A 22734-nucleotide genomic window follows, 5' to 3' on the forward strand; every position below is an offset into this window, starting at 1 on the left:
TTCTCGTATGTAAACATAGTGACGGCAGCGTTTTGCAGTGGTGGAGAAGAACGTGTACGTCATTTTCACAATGGCGGAGGCTGGGTGAGAAGGAGTGTGTGTGTGTGAAGCGGCGCCGTAATCGTTAGAGCTACATTGCCCGTATTACGTGCACGGTGCCCGAAAATGGCCCTGAACCCCAACGCGGTGGGGAGAAGGGACTCAGAATGCACCGAGACGGACGATCTCCAGCCGGAGGGTGGCGAACCCCCGAAGAATTCAGCCGCCACCTCGGCCACAGCCAACCAAAATGGCGATCAGCCTGGATGTGGAGACAGTGTAATGCCCGAACAAGAAGCCCCTGAGCGGCGGAGGAGCGTGCAGGCGGACGCTCGGAGCTTTAGCAGTTCTCCCTTGCCAGGCCAGAGACCGAGCGAAGAGCTGCCACGGAGGGGTTTTCAAATCCCGAGGAAGATAAAAGAACGGAAAGGTGGTGCCATATCGCTGCAATTTTGAACAGAGCCTGCCCTGTCTTTCATAATTCTGCTGCTGCATGTTGCTAGCCCACTAGCTAGCTAATAGCTGGCTGGTCTCGCTATTGTAACAACATTTTCACTGACATTTTAGGTTTAAATGAAATCAACGTCATACTATTTAAGCACATTGATAGTATTGATATATTGAGTTGTTTTAGCAGACTTTGGTAGTCCTGCTCAGGTGTCCAAGCAACCAGTGAGTAGCAGGCAGCTAACGTTATGTTTCTGTGAAGGCGCCTGAAAGCTGCACTTTGAGAACTGCCCATTTGAAAGCCCACCTTGTTTGGTTTCTTCACCTTTCATGTGACCATAGTCTGAATAATTCTGCTGGTGTCATGCGTGTGTTGCACCCATCACCTGAACACATTTGGGTGTCTCATTGACCTCAGTGAAGGGCATAGATTTATCCACCTCACCCGTCTATTTTAAATGTTTTCACAGTAACGTTACCATGCCACTTTTAATGAAATCTAGGTGGGGCTGCCCACCCGTTGTCCCAGCTTTATGTCACTGGCATTTCAGAGCATCCCTTTTACACCTCACCCAATACTCCTCAGAGTACAATACTCCCTATATGGCCCCATCATATAAAAGGCTATAGTACCCTTAGCAAAGTGGAAGATGGATAGTGGTTGTTACAGACCTTGCTATGATACATCAGTTAATTGTAATATATGCAAAGTTGAGCAGAAGTTCCTGGACTTAACATTTTGATCCTTTTAAGTTGGAAACTTATCAACTGTGAGCCAGACTTCATTCTTTTGCCTCACATGAGGGATGTTTACTACTTTACCCCACAGCTTGAGGCTGATGACGCTCCATCCGGGTTGCCCGTAGTCAGATAGCCAGTTAGTGGTGGTTTCACTTCTTTGCATGCGTTTGGATTAACATAAACCTTATGTAAATATGGACAAATACAAGGCTCGGTCACCTGTACAGTTTGTTGATATAAGGGGTTCCTACTTACTGTTGTTACTATTGTTAAGTGTTTTTCCAATCCTAATAATTCCCAAAGCACATATATCAGTAACCTGTTCTGATGAGCTGACTTTCGCACATTAGAAATAAATTCAGTGTAGGATGCAGCTGGTTCATTGCAAACCTACTGAGCTGTACTAAACATACACAAAGAATTCTTGCCTGCAACCACTCAGTTCACATCACTTCCTCCTGTTCCCTTTTTATATGAGAACATGTGACTTAAATATTGAGCTAAAGATTAAATGTGTATCCTCTTCTCGTGTAAGAAAGAAACATACATTTTAGACTTGATATATTCATGGAATATTACCCTATAAATGAGAGAAAAGGATGAGTTTGATGATTTTGCTCTCTCCTGCAGTTCGGCTTAAAGTTTTGATATGATATGCAACTTTTTGTACTGACCCTCCTCTGCACATGCACACAGGTCTATGCTGCAGATGCAATATGCTAATCCACTGATTCACTTCTGTGTGTGCAGGCTTGTACCAGTTTCTGCCTCCTGACAGCAGGGAGTTTGAGGACCTTGTGAAGATTATCTCCTCGTTTTACCTAGACTCATCATCACGAGGAACCTTTTCGTACTGCAAGGCCAGACTCATTCACAATGAGCTGCTGGAGAAGGAGGTTGGTCATTGTCTTCCTGCACACCACGATGTCAACATGAGCGTTTCATTTGCTCCCTTTTCATTAATGGAACCTTTTTGTAGGTTGAAACCAAATATAGCAAAATCATGCAATTGAAATAATTAGCAGTCTTCACAGTTAAGATGTTAAAACGACTCGGCAGTGCTATAATTCAGATATAAATAGTGCTATATAGATATATAGTTCAGACTGCTGTATCTCATTTAGTGTCTACTCCCTTTGTGTGCCAGTTCATCGAGAAGCGGAGAGAGATGAAGCAGGAGGGGCGGACTGAACAAGAAATGACTGAGTCGTACTGCTTCCTTTATCCAGAAAAATCCAAGGTGTTTATGATGGACAAGTTATAAAGCATGATGTTTTTTTTTTTGTTTTTTTACATGATTCTGATCTTTGTATGTTCTCTTGAATGTCTAGGTCCAGTGGACCTGCGAGAAGGGTCTGTCGGTTGGACACTCCAGGATTACGACACTAGGAAATCCATCACAGGGTAAGTTAGTCTCTTGCCTGTTGCTGTTGACTTAAAAGGAGAATGTATTGTTGTAGATGGAATGATTGCTTTGGAATTACTGCACCTGATACAGTTACAATTGACAGCTAATACAGGCCTCATCAACAACTGGGAATGGCTCTGATACATGCAACAGTATATCACTTAACTACCCCTTCAAGGAATGAAAGTATTGTCTGGAGTTTTTCTCAAAAAAATCAACAAGTCATCGACATGATTCTCATGGTTTGATTTTTAGAGTATAAATATGATACTTGAATGCATTGTGATGGAGTATGATTATGGTGCTTTTCCTATAATTTATTTCTTTTGTCATTGTAGGTGTTTATCTCTCCAAATATTCTGATTTGTTACAAATCAATCCCTTTGATGTGGGCTGGTTTGGAGACATGATCATTTTTAAAGTTATGAGGGTATGGCTACCATTCTATTTTTCATTTTGTGATGTTGACAGATTTCTAATTCTCATGGGACTTTAAGCTCACCAGTATGTTTTGTTTCTCAGGGCCGAATAAAGCACATCCATGAGAACATGCCTAAGAATGCTATAGAACCTACACCCAAGTCTGACTGTCACTTGTCCAAAAGTGCCAATAGGGTTACGTCTTTGCTGTCTTACAGGGCTTTTGAGCTCACACAGGTATGCATGGGTTCTTTTTCATTCACTTATTGTATATATTGTGTTATCAAAGTAATGTTTTACGTTCATTTATTTCTTAGACAGAATTTGTAAGTTTTAATGTATCTTTCTTGTTGTCTTTTAGCAATATTTTTTTGAGTTTGCATTTGATGAGATAAAGGCACGGCCCAGGCACGTGTGCCCCTATGCTGTGGTTTCCTTTCGGTACAACGGCAAGGAGGCTGCAGCAACTCCTCTGACTGCACACAGGTACATATTCCTGCAGGAAATGGTGAAACTCAGCAAGTATTTTCAGGTGGTTGGGGAGGTTTCAAGACACGTTGTAACATCTTCACGCTGTTCTATGTTTGTAAACAAGCTTTCTGTTTTTCTGCTTTATAGGTTTAACACTATTTCCTCAGAAGGAAGTAGAGGTAAAGCATTTTTTAACTTCTATATTTGACAAATATGTAATGAAGCAAATAATGTGTTGTCTTGAATTAGTGTCATGTCTGTAAACTGGGATAAGTATAAAGGCCATTTTACACCAAGAGTGGAAAACGCAACAGAATCGTCAATAGCTTTCAATAATGTTCATCGGTATCGCAATATTTTTTCTTTAACAAACTACCTAAGATCTAACTCTAACAGTTTGACCAGTCAGTTACAGAAGAGTGCATTTCAATTGCAAAGATTGCAAATTGCAAGATTTGAAAAGAGGAGTATGTGTCAAAAAAACAGACAAACCAGCAGTTGTGAAATGTTACGAGCCCTGCTTTCTGTATGTATCATGTGTGACCTTTGACCTGTGCTGTTGATGCCATTGCAGGGAAGAGCTGCTACACTGTGTGGAGCGGTCCACTGGTGAACAAGGGCAAGGAGTTATTCCCAATCTGTTTAAGATCCTCCTCGCGCCCCTACCTTCCTTTCAAACTGTGAGTAAACCTTTAGTCTCTCATAGTCCTGCATATCTCTAGAAAACACCTGCAGTGCAACTAGAATTTCCTCTGTTAATCATTAAAGACACTTTTTGCCACAAAAGATTTTTAAGACTGCACATATCTTGCAGGTGAGATGTAGAAGTTAGAATTAACTTGTGCAATATACAGAAAGTAGTTTCTTTCTGGAATTTGTTATGATTTGCTCTTTGATGAATCTCCATGTGCTCCCTTGCAGGCCTGAGAGGCTGGAGTTGAGTCGGGGCATGCAGCTGGAGCAGGTGAAGCGAAAGATTCCCTCTGTGCTCTTTTCTTGGGACACCTACAGCGCATCACGGGAAGGTCAGTCCGGACCCCACATGTGTATATCTCATAATTAAATAATAGAAAAATGCCCTTGGGATGTAGGCAGTAATGCATTACTTGAAATCCAATTTCTAAAGCTATTCTAAATGCATACACTGCATCGTGTATTACAGAAACCATACTAAATCCGTTTAAGTTCTAAACAAAGTGTTTACATTATTTCAGATACAATAAAGATATTATAAAGAGTACGGTCTAGACCTGCTCTATAGGAAAAGTGCAATGAGATAACGTCTGTTATGAATTGGCGCTATATAAATGAACTGAACTGAGCATACAGAAAAAATGAGTTATGGGTCTGCTTTGTATTCCACCTTGCTTTTGTTTGTTCGCAGTGATGAAGTGTGGGATGTCCTGCAGCCTGTTTGAGGTGGTGGATGGAAAAGGTAAACCAACCAGCGGCAGCTTGGCAGGGCTGGTCAACAAACTGGAGAGGGACAGGATGGTGAGTCACCCTGTAGCTGTTTTCCTACAAGGTTCTCATGCTTGAAAATCCCCAAAAGATACAGAAACAGTTCACTGAATCAGTTTGTCAACATAATACATTTAGTCCTGAATTGAATTCAAAGATTCAGGATGTCCAGTTCATACAAAAAAGCTTTTCCTTTGGCTCCGTATTGTTTGCAAATCTGAGAAAGCATACAGAGAAGGACAAGAATAAAAATTTGTTACACAATGTTGCATTTATGCATCATCATTTTATGTAATTAAGGTAGATGTAGTTCCATAAACAGTTCCTCTTCCTCTTTAACAAGAAAATGGTGTAGGGAAAAATCTGTCAAACTCGTGCTGTTTTTGTTTTGTTTATTTTTTTGTAACTATTAACAAATACAATAAACCTGTCAATGTAGGGCAAGTGTACACAAGGATAAGTGCAAACCTATCCAGCAACAGACCGCTATTATGATTGCTCACATTATCTGATAATGATACAACCTGTTTGTTTCTGACTGCAGTGTCTCCTCTCCTTATTCAGGTGCTGGTGAAGTCCTTGTTTGACAGAGGCTTTCTCTTCCTGCTGTCCTCATCTCAGATGGTTGAGTCCAAAGGTGCCAAAAAGCTTTTACTCTCCTCTCATAATCCTCTCTTGTGTCAGTTGAACACCTACTTGTTCCCTTCGGTGAGGGTTCAGCTTTTTAAAAAAAAACGTTGCTGTTTGTTTTCTAGAGCGGCGGGGGCGGGTGGAGAAGAACCTGCAAGCATTATTCATCTTTCAGGAGTCAAGAGTGGTTGTCAAGTATTGTAAGTATTATTCACAATCTATCCTTCCCTTGTTCTTCTGACTGAGCCCTGGTGGCAGCATCTGCATTAAGCTCCCAACTGGACGGTTTTATTAGCAAACAGAGAATGTTTGGATCTACCTACTGAACGCGCCGCCTTTTTTATAAAAAAAAAGTACTTAAAAAACAGAAAGGCTTCCATGTTATAACTGTGACTCCTGTTTCTGCTGTTATTAAGCTCCTGTCTCTAAAGACTTGAATAGTGCAGATAGACATCTTTTATATGACACTGACATATGTGTCCTCCATCGTAGCATCCAGACTGTTCGAGCCAGAGCCGCTGACAGTGGAGCCCCAGCCTGCTGTCCTGTCCTCCATGGAGCCCTTTGTCCCTGCGCTACACTACGCCCTGTTCAAGTTGCGCCTCAACCCAGGCAAGGACCTGAGCTCTGGGGTGGAGCGGCAGGCCACCGATTACCTAACTCGTATGGATTCAGGCACGGTGCGGCCGTTTATTCTGCCCAACTACAAATATAACGTGGACGAACGGACCAACCCCATCTCAGTGTCCCGAACCAAATTTAACATGGATTCTGTGCTGCGTTCTTACATCCACAACCCTGCTAACTACATTTTACCTCTGAACAAGGCAAAGGACATAATTGAAAGAATACGAAATCCCATACCCATACCCACACCTGCTCCGGCCCCAGTGGAATACAGCCCCGTTTCTGACTGGGGCGGCTCGGACAGGGGCTCGGACAGGGCAGAGAGACCCCCAGAAAGGCTGCCCCAGGAGAGGCCACCTCCAGAGAGGCCAGCACAGGAGAAGCCAACCCCAGACAGCAGCAGACGGAGGCCAGGGTCGGCCCATTCTAATGGGGCACAGTTGCCGCACAAGTCCCACATCGAGTCCCAGCCTCAGCCCCCTCAGAGGTTGCGGCTGTCCCAGAATGAGTACGATAAAGACAAGATGAAACAGTTGCTTAAGCTGATCCAGCTCCATAAGAAAGCGCTAGTGAAGGATCCTGGGAAGGAAAAGGGAGAGGACGGGGCTTGGGATGCCCACAGTCTGAAGAGGAAGTTTGAGGGAGATGAGAGGGGGGGCATGAACAAACACCAACGCACAGATCCGCTGAGCAATGGGGAACCCAGTAGAGGTGAGGAGGGCTGCAGCTGTCTATGTAGATTTATTTAAATGGTGTTATTTTCATTTTTATTTTTTTATTTTTTTGAGAATTCCATCTACTGCCCCAATCAAGTCAATTCCTCTGAAAGAATGAATATTAGTTTCACAAATAAAAACATTGCTACCCACTGCCACTATATTAACAAGCAGCTAGTGTATTGGCTTACATCAAAATTAAATTACTTTGATTGTTTACGTTTGACACTTTCATGTCAAGATGCATGCATTTTTGTTGCTAATCCACATAGCTGTTCATATCCTGTGTGCCAGTACAACAATTTCTACCATAATTTTTGAGAGTTAGTTTTTTTCAGGTTCAAGTTCAGTTAAGGTTATGTTTCAGGCTCCACCTTTTTAAATAATATTTTAGCTTTTAAAAGTTGACAAATTTGCTTTAATACATATCCTTCTTCACATCCCTGTTTTAGTTAGTCTGCTTTAGTTATTAAAGAACTCAGGATATTCTAGTACACCAATATACCATATATAGCAGATTCCTCTAATTAATGGTATGTATCTTGCTAGGAGCCCAAGCAGATGAGATCGGAGATGAGGGTGGACAGAGCGACAATCTGACAGCAGTGATGGAAAGCATGGGCATCTATGACACTGACCTGAGGGCTCGTGGCAACACCAACACCTCAGCAGTCAACGAGACCCAGCGCCTTCTCAAGATCCTCCTGTCTACTCTCAACAAAGCCGTGGCTCAGGGTTCAATGTCTGTGCAGTCAAACCATGGTGAACCATCGACGGGTTCAGGACGGGTGGAACCTGTCATCCCTGATCCAGATCTTAGGAAACAAAATGAGCCAGCATCGCAAACAAACTACACAGAGGTGAGATGTCAACAGCTTTTTCTAGGGTTGTTGTTTTGGAATATTTTAACATGCATTAAATGCGTTCGCAGACCTAAAAATAACTACTGGTGTTTTCTCTGTTTAGGAGGACATGGACTGTAGCCCTGGTAGTCCACTCAGCGCAGGCTCCCCACCAGAGCAAGCTCACACCTCAGACAACCCGACCTGGGTTGACCCCGCCAATGAAGGTACCTCAAAGCAGTCAGTGCACACAGACCTTTTCCTTGTATGCATATTTAGATCTGGTTCACAAGGCTGTCATCGTGATAAGTTTCCTGTCTGCTTTCTTCCAGACAAAGCACAGCCTTTCCCTGAGCCAAAGCCCGAGCCCGAGGCTGTGACAGTGGCAGACAGCTACCCAGAGCCGAAGACGCCTGCAGCTGTGGAAGTAAAAAAGGCGGCTGCACCACCCACGTTACCGGTCATAGAGGAAGTCCCCTTCAGGCCCTCCATCAGTCTGGACACCATACTCAACCAGGAAATTCACAGTCTCACCTCTGACATTAAAAACATCATGCAGACGCACCACATCTGCTATACTTCGGAGCTAGCCCCGCGGTTGCCTCCACGCCACTGCTGGCTGCCCAACAGCTGCTTCTCAGACTTTGTTGTACCCTTCGTCTCCCCTGTCCCCATTCAGGGGCATGTCAGAGCACTGTGTGAGAAGATGGACAAGTTGATCCCAGCCCCATCTGCTCCCTGTAAGGTCACTTCTCCACCTCCCCCAGTGACAACATCTAATCTTACAACACCACCTCCCACCCCCATACAGACTTCCAAAACTAAAGCAGAGCCTCCCCTGTCGAAGAGTACCACCTCCTCTCAGAGTGGTAAAATGGTCACTGTCAAAGAGACGTCATCCACTAAGGCTAAAACAGAAGCCCCGTCAACAGAGTCGGGGAGAGGGATTTATTCTCCCTCTCAAGTCACACCAGACTCTCCAGAGTCCAACTCCAAAAAGCCGGCCCCTGCTTCTGGGAGTGGGTCCGGCCTGCTGGCTGGCAGCCTCATTGGTCAGCTGAAGCCTGAGGTTTTCAGCAGCCTGGTGGAGATCTTTAAGGACGTCACTAAGAATACAGTCAAATTCTACATCTACTCTGGGGATGAGGGGCAGGAGAGCACTGTCTGCAAGGAGATAAAGGTACAACACAAGGTTCCAATGTGGTCTTGAAAGTAGAGCAGCAACAGTTATTCATATTATCAATGAGTCTGAAGATTTTTTTTATTTTAATTAATCGTTTAGTCAATAAAATGTCAGAGAATTGTGAAAAAAAGCCCTGCAGTTCCCAGAACCCTAGATGACGTCTTCAAATAGTTTTTTTTTTATCCATTCAAAAGCTTAATCAAATTATCAAATTGTGTCAGCACTACTAAGTGTTATTATTACGTCTGATTTGTTGCATAGCTTTCTGCAGTAGTAAATTGCACAGGCACACACAAGTGGAGACAGGTCTACAGTGGGAATGTAAAAGGCTACACTAGCTCCTCTATGTCGCTGTGTGCTCCATGTCTCAGTGATCAGTTCTTTCTGTCAGTCAGTCATTCAGTACTCGTATGTGTAAGAGAAGGACACATTCATCTGTCTGTCTGTAACAATTACGTCTCTCCTGTCTGTTACAAAGGAGTACTTGAAAAGTCTTGGCAACAGCGAGTGCAGCCCGCAGACGTTTCTAGAAAACAGCGGCAGTTTAGATAAGCTCCTCATCATCATTCAGAACGAGGACATCGCCTCACACGTGCACAAGGTACAATCACCTCTTTATCTCCGCACCAGCTGATCCAGGCAGTGATGAAACAGAAATAATGGCATCCTAACACATCTGCTGCAGAGTATTGTTTATTATCTGGTTGCTGAGTTGAATTATTTTAATTGATATTTGCACATTGTAGATAGATAGATAGATAGATAGATAGATGAAAATGTTTTATTTTATTTTTTTATATGACCAAAGTTTTAATACCAAAAAGTAATAGAAGAACTCCATTTGTAATAATGTCATCTTTTCACCCTGCAGATCCCGGCTCTGATGTCTTTGAAGAAGTTGCCTTCGGTGAGCTTCGCTGGAGTGGACACTCTGGATGATGTCAAGAACCACACTTATAATGAGCTGTTTGTGTCTGGAGGCTTCATGGTGTCTGATGAGTTTGTCCTCAACCCTGACCTTATCACACAGGGTAAGTTTTACTTTTCTTTGTGGGAGCTGTGCGAGTTGATGGAAATATCAGTTGGACGATACTTCAGAGCTTGTTTCTCTTGTTTTGTCCAGATCGTTTGCAGGGGCTGCTGAAGTTCTTGGAGGAGCAGAGCACTCCTGAACACCCCTGGCAGTGGAAGGTGCACTGCAAGTCCCAGAAGAAGCTTAAAGAACTGGGGAGGTCAGTATCTCAGTAGGAGCTTACCCAAAATACTAGTAATCAAATCAAAATAATCTTTAGCATCTTTAGTCAGACTTAAGCTGTGAATAAATATCCCGACGCTGTATGGATCTACTTGTGCTGTTCTCTTAAAGGTTAAACACCAATGCCATGGGACTGCTGAACCTCCTTACAGCCTATCAGAAGAAGCACCTAGTGGAGTTCCTCCCTTATCACGAGTGTGACACCCAGACGCGTCAGGCTCCAGATCTGGAATGCCTGATCAAGCTCCAAGCTCAGCACACACAACAACGGCACCTTATCTTCCTCACAGGTATCTTCATCCTCATCATTATTAACTTCGGCTACATCTTTTCATCAGTGGTGAGGTGTCAGTGTTGAGGTGCATTATTAGAATGATATGAAAGTATTTACTATTGTCTTGACTCATTTAAAATGTTCACTGAATTTTGCTTGTTGGGATGTGTTTTTTCCAGAGAGGCCATTTGAGATGTTCCTACAGTACTCCAGAAATGGAATAGTGATAGGCAGCATTGATGACGTTATGAGTGGTTTCCACAGTCTGATCGGCTCCATTAATCAGAATGAGCTACCAACACCGCCCTCTACTGGTGGGTAACGTCAACAGCAGGGCTAGGGTTACTTTGCTGTGGTGTAATTGCTTTGCTAAATTGCCTTTTGGTCTATACAGTTATCTTGCAGCAGAGTTTGATGCTGTTAATGCATCTGTAACACATTTGTTTGATAATATCTTCCTCTCCACTTTTCCATTTCTCCCTCTGTGCTCTCTCCTGCTCTCCCAGTAGTGAATGATGAGTGTGTGGAAGAGGAGGACATGTCATTAGACTCTGATGATGGTGAGCCACCCACCATATCGGATCCTTCAGAGCAGAGCCAGGAAGTTGAGAAGGGGAAGCCTCCACAGCCGCCTCCCCCAGAGGCGGAGGAGTTTCGTCCTCCACTCCCGGACCAGCAGGCCACTCCCGAGAGAACTCCAACGCTGTCTGACTACAGCGCTCTCAAAACAGCCATCTCTCAGTTCAAAGCCACCAACCAGATTGGTATAGGCCCTTCAGACATTGGCAGCTTGTCACCGGGAGGTTTTCCTGTGAATCCCCACCAGAGCTTCCTGTGTCCTTCAGCCTCGTGGTCATCTTACACTGGCTCTTCTAGCTATGCTGCCTCCCCGGCCTATCCTGCCTCGCCCTGCAGCAGCACCCAGGAACAGGAATACCGCCCCTCAGCCTCTGCCACAGTCCCAACCCCACCTGTCATGGCCACATCAGGACCTCTAGCCAACCTGGCTTCCCTCCCCTTGGAGGTCAAACCTCCCCCTCACCTCATGATGCTGGGCCACACATATGGCTCGGACACTGGAGGAGCTGGGGCTGCTGGGAACTCTCCGCTCACTACCTCCCTCCCCTATACAGACCATAGTGACTCAGCCCAGCCAGGTTACATGGCTGGCATTCCTAAAAATGCTAGCGGGACACCCTCGCAACACAACAGGACACTCAGTGGACCTGGGGAGGGTGTATGGGGGACAGCAGGGACCAGCACTTGTGAAACTGGTAACAGCCAGAGTGTGGTCACATCTGGCCCAGTGGACCCCAGTGGGCTCCCTAAGACTGGGGAAACCCTGGGAGGCAGCACCCCTGGTTGTCAGGGGGGCAGGACTCAGGTGAATTGCGCTGACAACCTTGGAGCTTCTGTGGGTATTCCCGCAGTAGCCACCAGGGGGGGCTCGGTAGTCAGACCAAACCTGCCTCCACATCCAATGTGTGGGGTGGGCTATGGTAGTATAGGTGGTATCCCTGGACAGATGGATCATGGGCCTGTGCGGGGTGGTATGGGTCCTGGTTCTTTAGGGAGCTATCGAGGGAGAGGGGTCCCACCAGTAGGACTTTGGCCTCGGCCAGGACGAGGACATGATCGGGGCGGCGGGACTGGAGGTGGACCCTGCTCTTGGGGTTACCCAGCAGGCAGGGGTGGGACACAGGATTACTACTCGGACTACACATACACTCACAATTATGCGCCTGAGTAGACAATCAACATGATCAAAGGGGCAACACAAACGCCATACTCCAGAGACTATTAGAGCTGGCTGAATGTATATATTTCCTTGTCATAAACACATTGATTTAAATCAGTAAATAAGGATCCTGGTTTTCTACATTAATAAAAATTGATACAGGCAGTGCCGAGTGTCCTACTGTAGTGTAAACTGTATGTACACTCTTTCCATGTGAGCTATTTGAGACCCTGTTCAAACCACTATATTTATATTTGCCAACAAATGTAATGGCCTTCCAGCTTCTCGGAATTTATCATGTTATTTCTGTTTGTCCCGGTTTTGAAACGGTTTGTGAACAAGGGGAAAGGCTGATATTTTTTTAAAGAAAAAAAAAAAAAACAGTGAATGAAATTTCACTTTTGCTGTTGGTTTTCTTTTTTTATTTTACATATTTGGTTGTCCTAAAATTCTATTAAAATAAAACATTTCAAATCTTATTTGTGTGACCAGTTTGATGACAGTGTCAAGCAAAACATTAAAAATATAAATCACAGCTGTCTTACTGTCCTTTCAATCATACTCCATTTTTCTTAAGCAACCTACAGCACTCCTAAGTAAAATGATGAAATTAAAGCATTATTTCTTAATATACTCTCAACAGGTCAGAGTTCTATGACAAACTCAAGGTGTATTGATGCTCATAAAAACTATACCTTAACTAGCATATTAAAAACAAGCCTTTAAATACTACATTCTGGCCATGACAAGAAGGCACAGGGCACTGCAGTTGAAATCAGTTAAATATATTTTCTCCAGCTGGGTAAGCTGTTAGTGGAGAGAAGTTTGGAGGAAATGCAGTACTTATAATCCTTTTGAGACTTAATGCTGAGTGCCATTGGCCCCTAACTCTACCCCCACTGAAGGGATCAGAAAGGAGGGTTGATGTCCTAACTGTGTGGGGCTGTTGTATTGTTTCATGAACTCAGTGGAGTTAGTATCTGGTGGAGATTAAACACCAGAGGGCGCCGTTTCCTTTTAATGTGGAAAATAGGTTAACACTTTTATCTCCAGAGCCCCATTCCAGTTGTGCAATAGATGTGCCATGGTAGCTTTGGAAACTATGAGAACATTTTTCCCCCATTAAATCAATTGCAGCTAAGACCCATCACACAAACACTGAGCAAAATGTTTTTTTACAGCACCCTACTCCACACACTTGACAGTTGCATTTAGACCTGGAACACCCACCACAAATACAGTCTTAAGCCTTTTGGGTATAAATGACTGAACTCTATATATTTGAAGGGAAATAAATATAAAACAATGAAAAAATAGCGGGAAATAATAAAACTGAATATAAAACATAATGAGATTCAGACAAAGCTTATAACAAATATAAGGAATTCATTTTATGAAATATCAGTGTGTATTGTGTATATTATTTGATATATTCTTATATATTTTGTTTAAAAAATGTAATCAAGGAATATATATTACATTTCTGTTTAGTAAATGGCAGGAATATAATGTCTCTTTAAACAACCTGAACTGATTTCTTTGGCCACTTGAGGGCAGCAGAAACAAGCTGTAAACACAACATTGACGTGTCACATTTAAAGTTGATAAAGCTAACCTGTTAGCATACAGTTGCCTGTTTACACATCCAGCAGATTCAGTTGGAGTCGTGTTTCTGACTACCTGATGAATGTAAGTCCAATATTCACTCTCCCTTTAGCTCTGTTTTGTTCTCCACCAATAATTGAGGGAAATATCTAAATAACCGCTAAATACTCCACTATGTTAGCCAGCCACCTAGCCTTAAGCTAGTTGCTAACTTTATGTCTTTGCTATCTGGTGCTTGGCAGAGAGCGGATTTATCATAACTTTTTTGCTGAAAACAGCTACCTGGGCTAGAGGCTGATGAGAACAGTAAACCTAAACATTTAAGTTGTTGGAAAATTTTGTGCCAATCCATCCAGTAGTAGTAGTAGTAGTAGTAGTAGTAGGATATTTTATTAAAACCCATAAATGTCATCCTGCTAGAAGAAAAGTCTGTGAGGTTCCATTTGTGCCAAAATGATGTCTCTTACACTGTCTATGTCAACTGAACATGTGACAAAAAATTTGTCTGCCTATTCAACTTTGAACTGCACTTCAGTTGTGACAAAACTATTTTGACAATCAGATTGCCTATGTTGATTGCTCACCTGACAAAACGTGTCTGTGTCAATTCAACTTTAAATTGTACTTCTGTCGCCTGACTGTGTTGTTATGAATGTCATCCTGATTTGACGTTCTCTCTGTCGTTTGACTGTGTTGTTTTGCATGTCGATCAGATATGTCAACACAATTCAAACTCATTTTTTATCACAGTATTTTTTTCTGTCACTAACCGTGAAATACAGGGAATAACATGGTGTCTGTAGCTAATTAAAAACTATAGCATGGAGGCGCAGACATGCAGAATGACACAGAACGTCAGGGAGAATGTCACATCATGATGACATTCACAACACAGTCAAACGACAGGGAGAGCAACAAGACGACAGAAGTACAGTTAAAAGTTGAATTGACAAAGACAAATGTTTGGTCACATGTTCAGTTGACATAGACAGTGTGCATGTGACATAATTTTGGCAGGAATGGAACCTCATTCCCTCAAGTCAGGGGATCACCAAAGTCAACAAGTTTCATCGTCTGAGGACCTTGAATATTAGTTCAAAATGTCATGGCAATCCATCCTCTAGCTGTTGAGATATTTCAGTCTGAACTAAAGTGGTGGACCAACCAACATTGCCTCCCTGGAGCCATGCCGCTAGAATGGCACAAAAAATAGTACCATATAGTACATTATTGAGTATCACTGACACTATAAGACATTGTAGATAGAGTACCTGTACTGTCTCTGACAGTAAAGGTCTTTTTTAATAGAAATGATAAATCCATATTTCATCAAAGTTCATTGTTGTCTTTTACTGGACAAGTGTGACAGATAATAACAAGGGAAGCACCATTACCACATGATACAATAAAGCTGGTAGGAGAAATGACACAAGCTGAACACAGAGGAAGAATAAAAAGACAAGAGGATGTTGTAGAAAAGTGGTCATGAGCAACAATATAAAACTTAAAATACTTTGAGTCATTGTACCTGTCAAATCTTATAATATCCAGCTAAATTCTACTCACTGAAGCACATAACAGCCCCAGAGAGACAGTGAGCCAGGATACTGCTTCCAATATGCTGAATGGCTTAGATTAGGGTGTATCACTGCATATGTTCTGTTTGTTTGTAATAAAATGTGATAGATCTATACATTTGATTAATGAGGCATTCATGTGCAATGTCTTCCGCAGTAATCTGACTGAGACTAGGATCCTGTTTGACATGTCGGACATCCAGCTGCTTCGAAAACACAGAAAAATGGGCTGCGCTCATATTTAGCGCAGAGCTATGATAAAGAGTCTGTTGTCTGGTGTGCAGCAGTTCACATTGATTTTAGTCTTTTTTGGGAAGCAAGCAGCCTACCTCCTAAAAAAGATCTACAGTATAGCATAGCTGGCTGGTGGGCTGTTCTGAAATGAATGCTGTGTGTTTTTCTCAAGCACATATTCCAAGTAAAGTGTCCAATTACAGTGAAATAAGGGTTTTTGTCGGTTTGGTGACATTGGGCCTCCACTGAGCTTGCGTATGTGGGTGTCGCAGCGTCTGAAAGATGTGTATGTATCTGCCACAGCTGGACGCCTCCACTCCAGCCTGATGAGTGTTCTGACAGTTCAGTAATAGCCCCCGTTGACAGTCAAGGCAACCCTCCAATAGTGAAAGCAATTCAACTTGTGCTATTCAGAGTTAGACTCCCCTTCCACAGTAATTAGATTCTTGAATAAGATGATTTTGAATCCCTTGGAGCCCAGCCGAACTAGGGGAAAACAATTAATCTGGAAAGGGAAGTGCATGCTTTAATTGAAGCCTGATGGAGTGTTTTGCTTTGGAGAAAGGCATATTTTAAAGCATCAAGAGCTCCTTCCTTTACATCTGGGTAATTTGTTAGAGTTGTTCAGGATAATTTGCAGACAGACTGAGCTATACAGACCTGCACCTTTCTGTGTAGCCTAGAAATTCATGTTATTTTAAAGTGTAATTATTAGGATTATCTATTAATGTGTAAATGTTAGAGCAAATGAAACAGGGAATATTGCAGTGCTCCTGATTTCAGCAAACTATTCACTACCTCCTCATGTTTCAAATGAGCAGGAATGCGTGTGACAATTTGATAGAGCAAAATTATGCTGTGCTTTTTATACCACGTTTTTTGAAAATACACTGCTGAGGCCTCCCATTATCAGTAAAGTACTTGCTGTCACAATGTTAAAATAAAACACTGGATACCAAATGGCATCGGGATACTAACTTTACTCATTCTAACTCTGGCATGCTGCCTACACTGAGGTTGATTCCCTAAAACAGCAGTGTGCTTACATAACCAGGGTCACCAGTGGACCCTCTGTGAAATAGAAAGCCCTTAATGAAATGCTCACATCATGTCCTCTATGTTTTAACCTGTCTGCTAATCATATCAGAAACAATAAATCCCAACCCAGCTGTGTGTGCTGTGTCAGAGAGCGGAACCAGATTAGAGGGTTTTAAAAACATTGAAATTGACAAAGCACCTGGTTTTTATCCTCGTTGTAATCTCCTAAAACCTAACCCCAACTCATCACACCGTGTAATGTCTCTAGTACACTGTCTCTGAAAAACAACGGGTCATGAAAGACTCTGATACATGATGTTACATCATGGGCACATAGCGGCATGTTACGTAATCTTTGTTCAGGAATTTGAATGTTGCTTACCATGGTGAAAACATTTTAAACTTTGCTAAATGTAACAAGTCAGTAGCAGTGTGATTAAACAGAGTGGTGCATCATAACACAGTGCTCTCTTAGTCTAACAGATTTTTGCTTAATCCCTGAGAGTTTAATAGTGATGAAACTCAGTGCTGTCAAAGAGTTAATCTGTCCCAGTTTCATGCACGGCTGCCCATTTGATTTCAGATTTCCACCTTTTTTTGTCTGAATTTACATTCAAGTTGCACAACAATATTAGTCTCCTCGGGCTTGAAAGGAGTTTTAATTAAGGATTTAGAAATAATCAAATGCCCCTTCTCTAACAACATGCTGTCCTTTGTGAGATGTGTGCTTACTGACGACTTCTCTTTGACATTATATAAAGGATTACATCTAATCCTGTTCAATCTCGATGCAATCCTTAGTCTCACCTAGTGTTTGCATTAAGATTAAAATTGATTTGTTTCTTTTGAAGCTACTGTTTGTCTCATCAGGTTTTGAACATCCCATCATCCCCAGCCACCCTTTTTCATGTCATCGACTTCATGTTCTCATCCCACACACTTGCAGTGCATGCAAGTCCTTCTTCAGCATCTTCTTTCATCTCTAGCGTTGCAGAGTGTTATTCTGTCATTTGAAGCATGTTACACTGAATTAAGGAAAAAACAAAGCTATACAAAGTAATGCCCCCCTCGGGGTTTGCGTCAGAGCTGCTTGAAGTATTTGTCACTCCAGTTAAAATTTTGTGGTTGTGTTTGTTCCGCAGTGTTCAAAGTGCTCAGCTGTGTTTGATCAAAGAGATGCCGTCTTTGAAGAGCAGTCCAATTGCTGTTTGTTTTTGGTTTGTTGACACTCCTGATTTCTGTACTTCACTATTTGCCAGATAAGCAGAGCGCAGATAGAGAGTCATTGTTTTTCCCTGCCAGATTAATACAACAGGTTTATATGCAATATATATATTTATGATGGATCACTGCAGGATGCACCTCTGTTTTCTGCTAGATAAGATTTTTAAATGTTTGCTGAAAGCTATGGCTTCTGCACAGAAACATTCATTGCTTTTCTTGCTGTATCTTAATTCTTCTTTTTTTATATGATAGTAATTGGTTTGCTAAAATTGCCTTCAAAACCAAAACTATATCAGCAGAGCAGGCAACTGATCTAAAGGGAACAAATCCTTTATTAAGAACACAGGAAACAGAAGTTTTCAGGAGTTAGAGTTTTAGGTGCTTCATGTTTAAGCTACATATTTTAAGAAATATCTGCTGTATCTAAGTTATCTTCAGCTGGTGCAGTGCTAGTGCCTATCTCTTCCACACTAAATATGGAGCACCTCAACTCAACTATACACAGGCTGAACTTACTTCCTGCTGTCTGTTACTGTCATAAACTTGCAGCATTTTTCCGGGGGGTTTAATCCTTGTTTAACACTTTCTGTGAAAAGTGAGCCAGATTCATTCTCTGATCTCACGAGAAATATTCCCCCCTAGTGCTGTACCTGAGTACACAGAGAAGTTATTAGCTGATTTTTAGGGATGATAATGGCTCTACTGTGATTTAGCAATGTCAGTACACTGAGGGTAATAAACCAAAGTTGAAACTTTAATTTCGACTACCGGGCCAGATGACAGAGAAGAGCACAATTGGAACAGGAGATATTGCTTTTTTTTGTCTAGAAGGCCTTTTAACTGCAGCTGGGAGTCGGGAAAGAGACATGATGTTCTTTTTCCCTTTACAGTGTTAACACTCACTTCTGATTGCATCTCGCCGCTAATTCCTGAGTAAGGAGTTTTGCTTTGTCCAGACGTCTTCTGTTTCCAACCCAAAAAAGGAAAAGAAAAAACCCTGCTCAGCATCAACTTTCAGGTGTTAATTCTGTTCCTTCTTCACTTATCATTGGCTCCATGAATGCTACATGCTTATTAGTTTGGATTTTGGGCTGCTGTCTTGTGGAGGGGGAGAAAACAGAAGTTAGGGTGCTGGGGTCGTAGGCCGCAATGGGGATGAGTGGAGGTTTGGGCTGTTTACAGTAGCTGCAGCGACATGGAGTCAGGTAGAGGTACATGAGGATGAAGACCATGGTCACCACACAGCCCAGCAACGTTGTGTAGCCGGTGTTGAATGACTCTGCTACAGGCAGCAGCACAGTCACATTCACCTCACGGGTTGCATTCAGTGCCTGTTTAATATCCACCGCTGTGCACACGTACAGACCTGTGTCATTGACCTTGGCTGCTTGGATCTCCAAGGTACCATTAGCAAACAGGCTAATTAGCGTGTCATTTATGCTGGCCTGGGTGATGTACCCCTTGCTGGGGGAGAGCCATGTAAATGAGAGGTCTGTGCTACTCAGGGACGTTTGGCAGTCTAGACGCACTCTTTCTCCCTCTGAAACCAACACGTTGGAGAGGAGCACAGTCACTGGCTGTGAGACGGCTTTTTCCACAGTGCAATTGTGGAAAAAGCGGGTGTGTCGCAGGAACCGGATGGATGCTCGTGGGTCCCCATAGATGGTGCAAGTGTGCTCATCCGTAAAGTCCTTTAGTGAGTCATAACCCCTCAGATTCCAGTGCCAGAACACACTGTACATGGAGCAGTCACAGATCAGAGAGTTGTTGTGGAGGTACAGCCCTCGCTGCACCAACCCGGGCAAAGCTTTCACATCCTCCCATGGCAGACGAGTCATACGATTGGATGAGAGGTCCAGCATAGTCAGGAAAGGATGACTATGGTCTTGGATGGAGAAGAATGGGAAGTGTGTGATCTGGTTGAGGCTGAAGTAGGCCATTTTTAAGCTGCTCAGGCCGCTCAGAGCGCCAGCCTCTACCTGTGAGATCTTATTATTGAAGAGAAGGAGCTCCTCTAGCCTCCACAGCCCCTGGAAGTAGTGTTGCTCCACCACATGCAGCATGTTGGAGGACAGGTCAAGGAGCCTGAGGCTGGAGGCATTTTGAAACACCCCATGGCCCAGGGAGCTGAGCTTGTTGTGGGCCATCCGGAGGTTTTCCAGTCTGGGCATCCTCTTGAAGCCATCCGGACCCAGCCAGGATAGATGGTTGTGGCTGAGGTCGAGTGTGACAGAAAAGGAGGGCAGGGACAAAGGTAGCTTGGCCAGACCACTGGAGCTACAGCTCACTGTGTCAGATACACAGAGGCACATGGATGGACAGGTCTCCTCAGAGCCATGGAGGAGACAGAGCAGCGCAAGGAGAGGGCCTGTATACAGTCCAGGTGTCATGTTTCTGGAAGTCGGGTCCTTCAGGGTTTCTAATCCTTCTGGTTCTCCCTGGTCAGATAAGGATCAAATGAGAAACAGCATGATATATTAAAAAGCTATTCTTTTTTGACCCACCTGCTGCTTTTAGCCATTCAACAGACACATTATATGACTTCAAGGTTAATGCCATACAGGAACTCTCACTATCTATGGCAGAAGATGAATAATGGTTCAATTCTAGTAGCCACAAATCCCTTTTGCCCCAGAAAAGTCTTTTCAGCTTTTGAAACACAAACACTCACCTCAGTCTAGTTAGAGTTGTTTCTATGTATGCAGAAATAATACACTTTATTTTCAGTAATCATTGTAGGGCGGCAACTAATGATGATTTTCGATTATTAATTTATTTTTCTCGATTAATCAATACTGAACAACTGAAAATATTCACATGTGAGAAGCTTGAATCAGATCATTTTGACATTAATTTTCTTAAAACGATGATTCAAAATGATTAATCTGATTATCAAAATAGTTGCCAATGAATTTCCTATCGGTCAGTTAATCGAGTAGTTGTTGAGGTCCCAAAGCATTGTCCACTAAGTAGCAAACTTTTAAACACATTACGAGAGCTTAGTGTTTAAAAGTCATACGCACAGAGGGAGATACTTCACCTTTAAAAAGATGTTTCTTCTCAATTAGTATCAAGTGACGTAAAGTTGAATATTTAATCACCGATCAGTTCAAACACATTTCCCGCTGTAAGTCTGTATGAATTTGAAGGCAGAAAGGACAAAAGTTCATACCACTTCCAGACAAGTAAGCAATTTGGCTCACTTAGTTAATCCCATTCCCCCCCCTCCAAAAAAAGAAAAAAACACTTCCGAACCACAAATCAAAAGTAAACTGCTTAGCGACAACATGAGACTCCAACTTTACTGCGCTTTTTCTCCTTCGAAGTTGTATCCCATAAATGAATACCCAAAACATTGCTGTCTAATCCTTATCTTCTTCTCAGATCCTCCTCCCGAGGCACTCACGGAACAATGCTTTCGCCTTTCTCCTCAGCCAAGTTTAAGGTCCCCCTACCGGCTTTCTCCTCGTCCCAAATGAGAGTGCTGCTCAACAAACATCCTGCAGTGCTTTGCAGTGTATAGCAAACAGCACAGAGCTCACTTAATCTCCCACAATCCCCTCCTTCTTCTCTGTGTCATTTAGAGACCAGCCTTGTGTCTCCCTCTCTCATCATTAAGTAATGATGCTGGTGGCTGCCCTACCCGCTCTCTGTCTTTCATTCTCCCTCTCACAACAATATCAATTTTCTCACAATATTCTATTAATATTCTATTCCATTAAACTTTTAGTGTTTTGCTTACTAACAGATTAACATAGCTTTCCTCATGAATGTTACATGTGATATGCAGTAACCTTTCACAAATAATCCCAGAGGAGTTCTTGAATTTGGCGAATCCTGTCCATCCCTCTTTATCTCTCTGTGTATTTTGTCACCTTCTGTGTTGAAAGCCTTTCTGGCTGCGCGGGTCTCTTCTTACCTGTGTGCCTCCATACCTTGTCGTTTCTATTTCAGTGGTTTTGAGTGGATAGATATTGCCTGCCCCGCACACGCGCACACATTCACACACATTCTTTCTCTCTAAGTGCCTTAATCAGTACATCCCCTCCTTTATTCCTGAGCCCCCAACATCCCTCCTTCCCCTTGGCTGTGGGTTTGACTGGATATATGCTGTCCATGCTGCTTGGTCATGGTGGTCCTGACAGCTCCGATTTCTGTCACAGTGAATTAGCTTTGCCTCCCAGCAGCCACCTCCTCACTGCTACCCCCAACCCTCCACCCCCTCCCTCTAAGTGCTTGGGGCTTTGACTGACTCCCACTCACTCACTCACTCACTCTGCAAAGGCACATAGCCGATTCCCCGTGGATTCAGGATCACTGGATGGGGTTCACTTCTCTAAAGGTGGGCTGAAGGGAGCAGATGCGGCGTCCATATGAAGATGGATGCAGGAAACTGAAGGGGAATGTAATGTGTAAGGCTTAAGTCTGAGATCAGTTTAGAATATTCCCCCTCAGTGTTTAAGTATAGGATTAAGGTTAAGAAAACACATTTGGATGTATTTGTGCTGAAATGAACAAGCTATCACCATCTTTGGCATTGTGGCATTACACACAATCTTGTCCCAAGGCTAGTCATCAGCTTGGCTGGAACATGTAAGAAATATATACACCCACACATGTACATTTGAGATATGTTAGAAAAGGATTCTAAACAGGCCCTCCTTGTAGGTGTAGGTGGCTTATATCATGGCTCAAATGGCCTCACAGTAATTTGTCTGTTTTCCTGCAAATTGAACTTTGTCCTACTGAAAAGAAAACCTTTGTCCGAATAGCTTTTTCAATATTCATGTTTCATTGATTGATT

The 22734-nt window shown here is 43.0% G+C and overlaps 3 protein-coding genes across 9 annotated transcripts in view; 2 read left to right on the forward strand and 1 right to left on the reverse strand.

Moving 5' to 3' along the window:
• Nucleotides 1–13: 13 nt before the first annotated feature.
• Nucleotides 14–12787, forward strand: tasorb (transcription activation suppressor b). Of its 3 annotated transcripts, none has more exons than XM_044211798.1 (23): nucleotides 14–469; nucleotides 1978–2123; nucleotides 2375–2467; nucleotides 2559–2631; nucleotides 2974–3065; nucleotides 3158–3292; nucleotides 3417–3541; nucleotides 3674–3705; nucleotides 4101–4206; nucleotides 4448–4551; nucleotides 4911–5020; nucleotides 5552–5624; nucleotides 5743–5817; nucleotides 6110–6955; nucleotides 7510–7820; nucleotides 7927–8029; nucleotides 8135–8982; nucleotides 9464–9586; nucleotides 9857–10016; nucleotides 10109–10217; nucleotides 10352–10530; nucleotides 10694–10828; nucleotides 11021–12787. In XM_044211798.1, the coding sequence occupies exons 1-23, from the start codon at nucleotides 166–168 to the stop codon at nucleotides 12262–12264; spliced, it is 5526 nt and encodes a 1841-aa protein (XP_044067733.1). In that variant the 5' UTR covers nucleotides 14–165; the 3' UTR covers nucleotides 12265–12787. The 3 variants fall into 3 exon arrangements, with proteins under 3 accessions (XP_044067733.1, XP_044067734.1, XP_044067732.1); XM_044211799.1 differs by having other exon boundaries at nucleotides 11024–12787; XM_044211797.1 differs by having other exon boundaries at nucleotides 7927–8982.
• A 1016-nt stretch (nucleotides 12788–13803) lies between these two features.
• LOC122883315 (metabotropic glutamate receptor 7-like) overlaps nucleotides 13804–22734 on the forward strand; it is a 95062-nt gene continuing 86131 nt past the window's right edge. The window contains exon 1 of the mRNA XM_044211802.1: nucleotides 13804–13941. Within this exon, the coding sequence (XP_044067737.1) occupies nucleotides 13936–13941 (6 nt within the window). The 5' untranslated portion in view covers nucleotides 13804–13935. The remainder of the gene's footprint in view (nucleotides 13942–22734) is intronic.
• LOC122883317 (amphoterin-induced protein 3-like) lies at nucleotides 15182–22118 on the reverse strand. Of its 5 annotated transcripts, none has more exons than XM_044211810.1 (2): nucleotides 21850–22118; nucleotides 15182–20368 (listed from the first exon to the last, which is right to left on the reverse strand). In XM_044211810.1, exon 2 carries the CDS (start codon nucleotides 20318–20320, stop codon nucleotides 18938–18940), a length of 1383 nt encoding a protein of 460 aa, XP_044067745.1. In that variant the 5' UTR covers nucleotides 20321–20368; nucleotides 21850–22118; the 3' UTR covers nucleotides 15182–18937. The 5 variants fall into 5 exon arrangements, with proteins under 5 accessions (XP_044067745.1, XP_044067744.1, XP_044067743.1 ...); XM_044211809.1 differs by lacking the exon at nucleotides 21850–22118 and adding an exon at nucleotides 21386–21619; XM_044211808.1 differs by lacking the exon at nucleotides 21850–22118 and adding an exon at nucleotides 21337–21619.

Source organism: Siniperca chuatsi, linkage group LG10 (genome assembly GCF_020085105.1).
Source record: "Siniperca chuatsi isolate FFG_IHB_CAS linkage group LG10, ASM2008510v1, whole genome shotgun sequence".
In the NCBI taxonomy this organism is placed as follows: Eukaryota; Metazoa; Chordata; class Actinopteri; order Centrarchiformes; family Sinipercidae; genus Siniperca; species Siniperca chuatsi.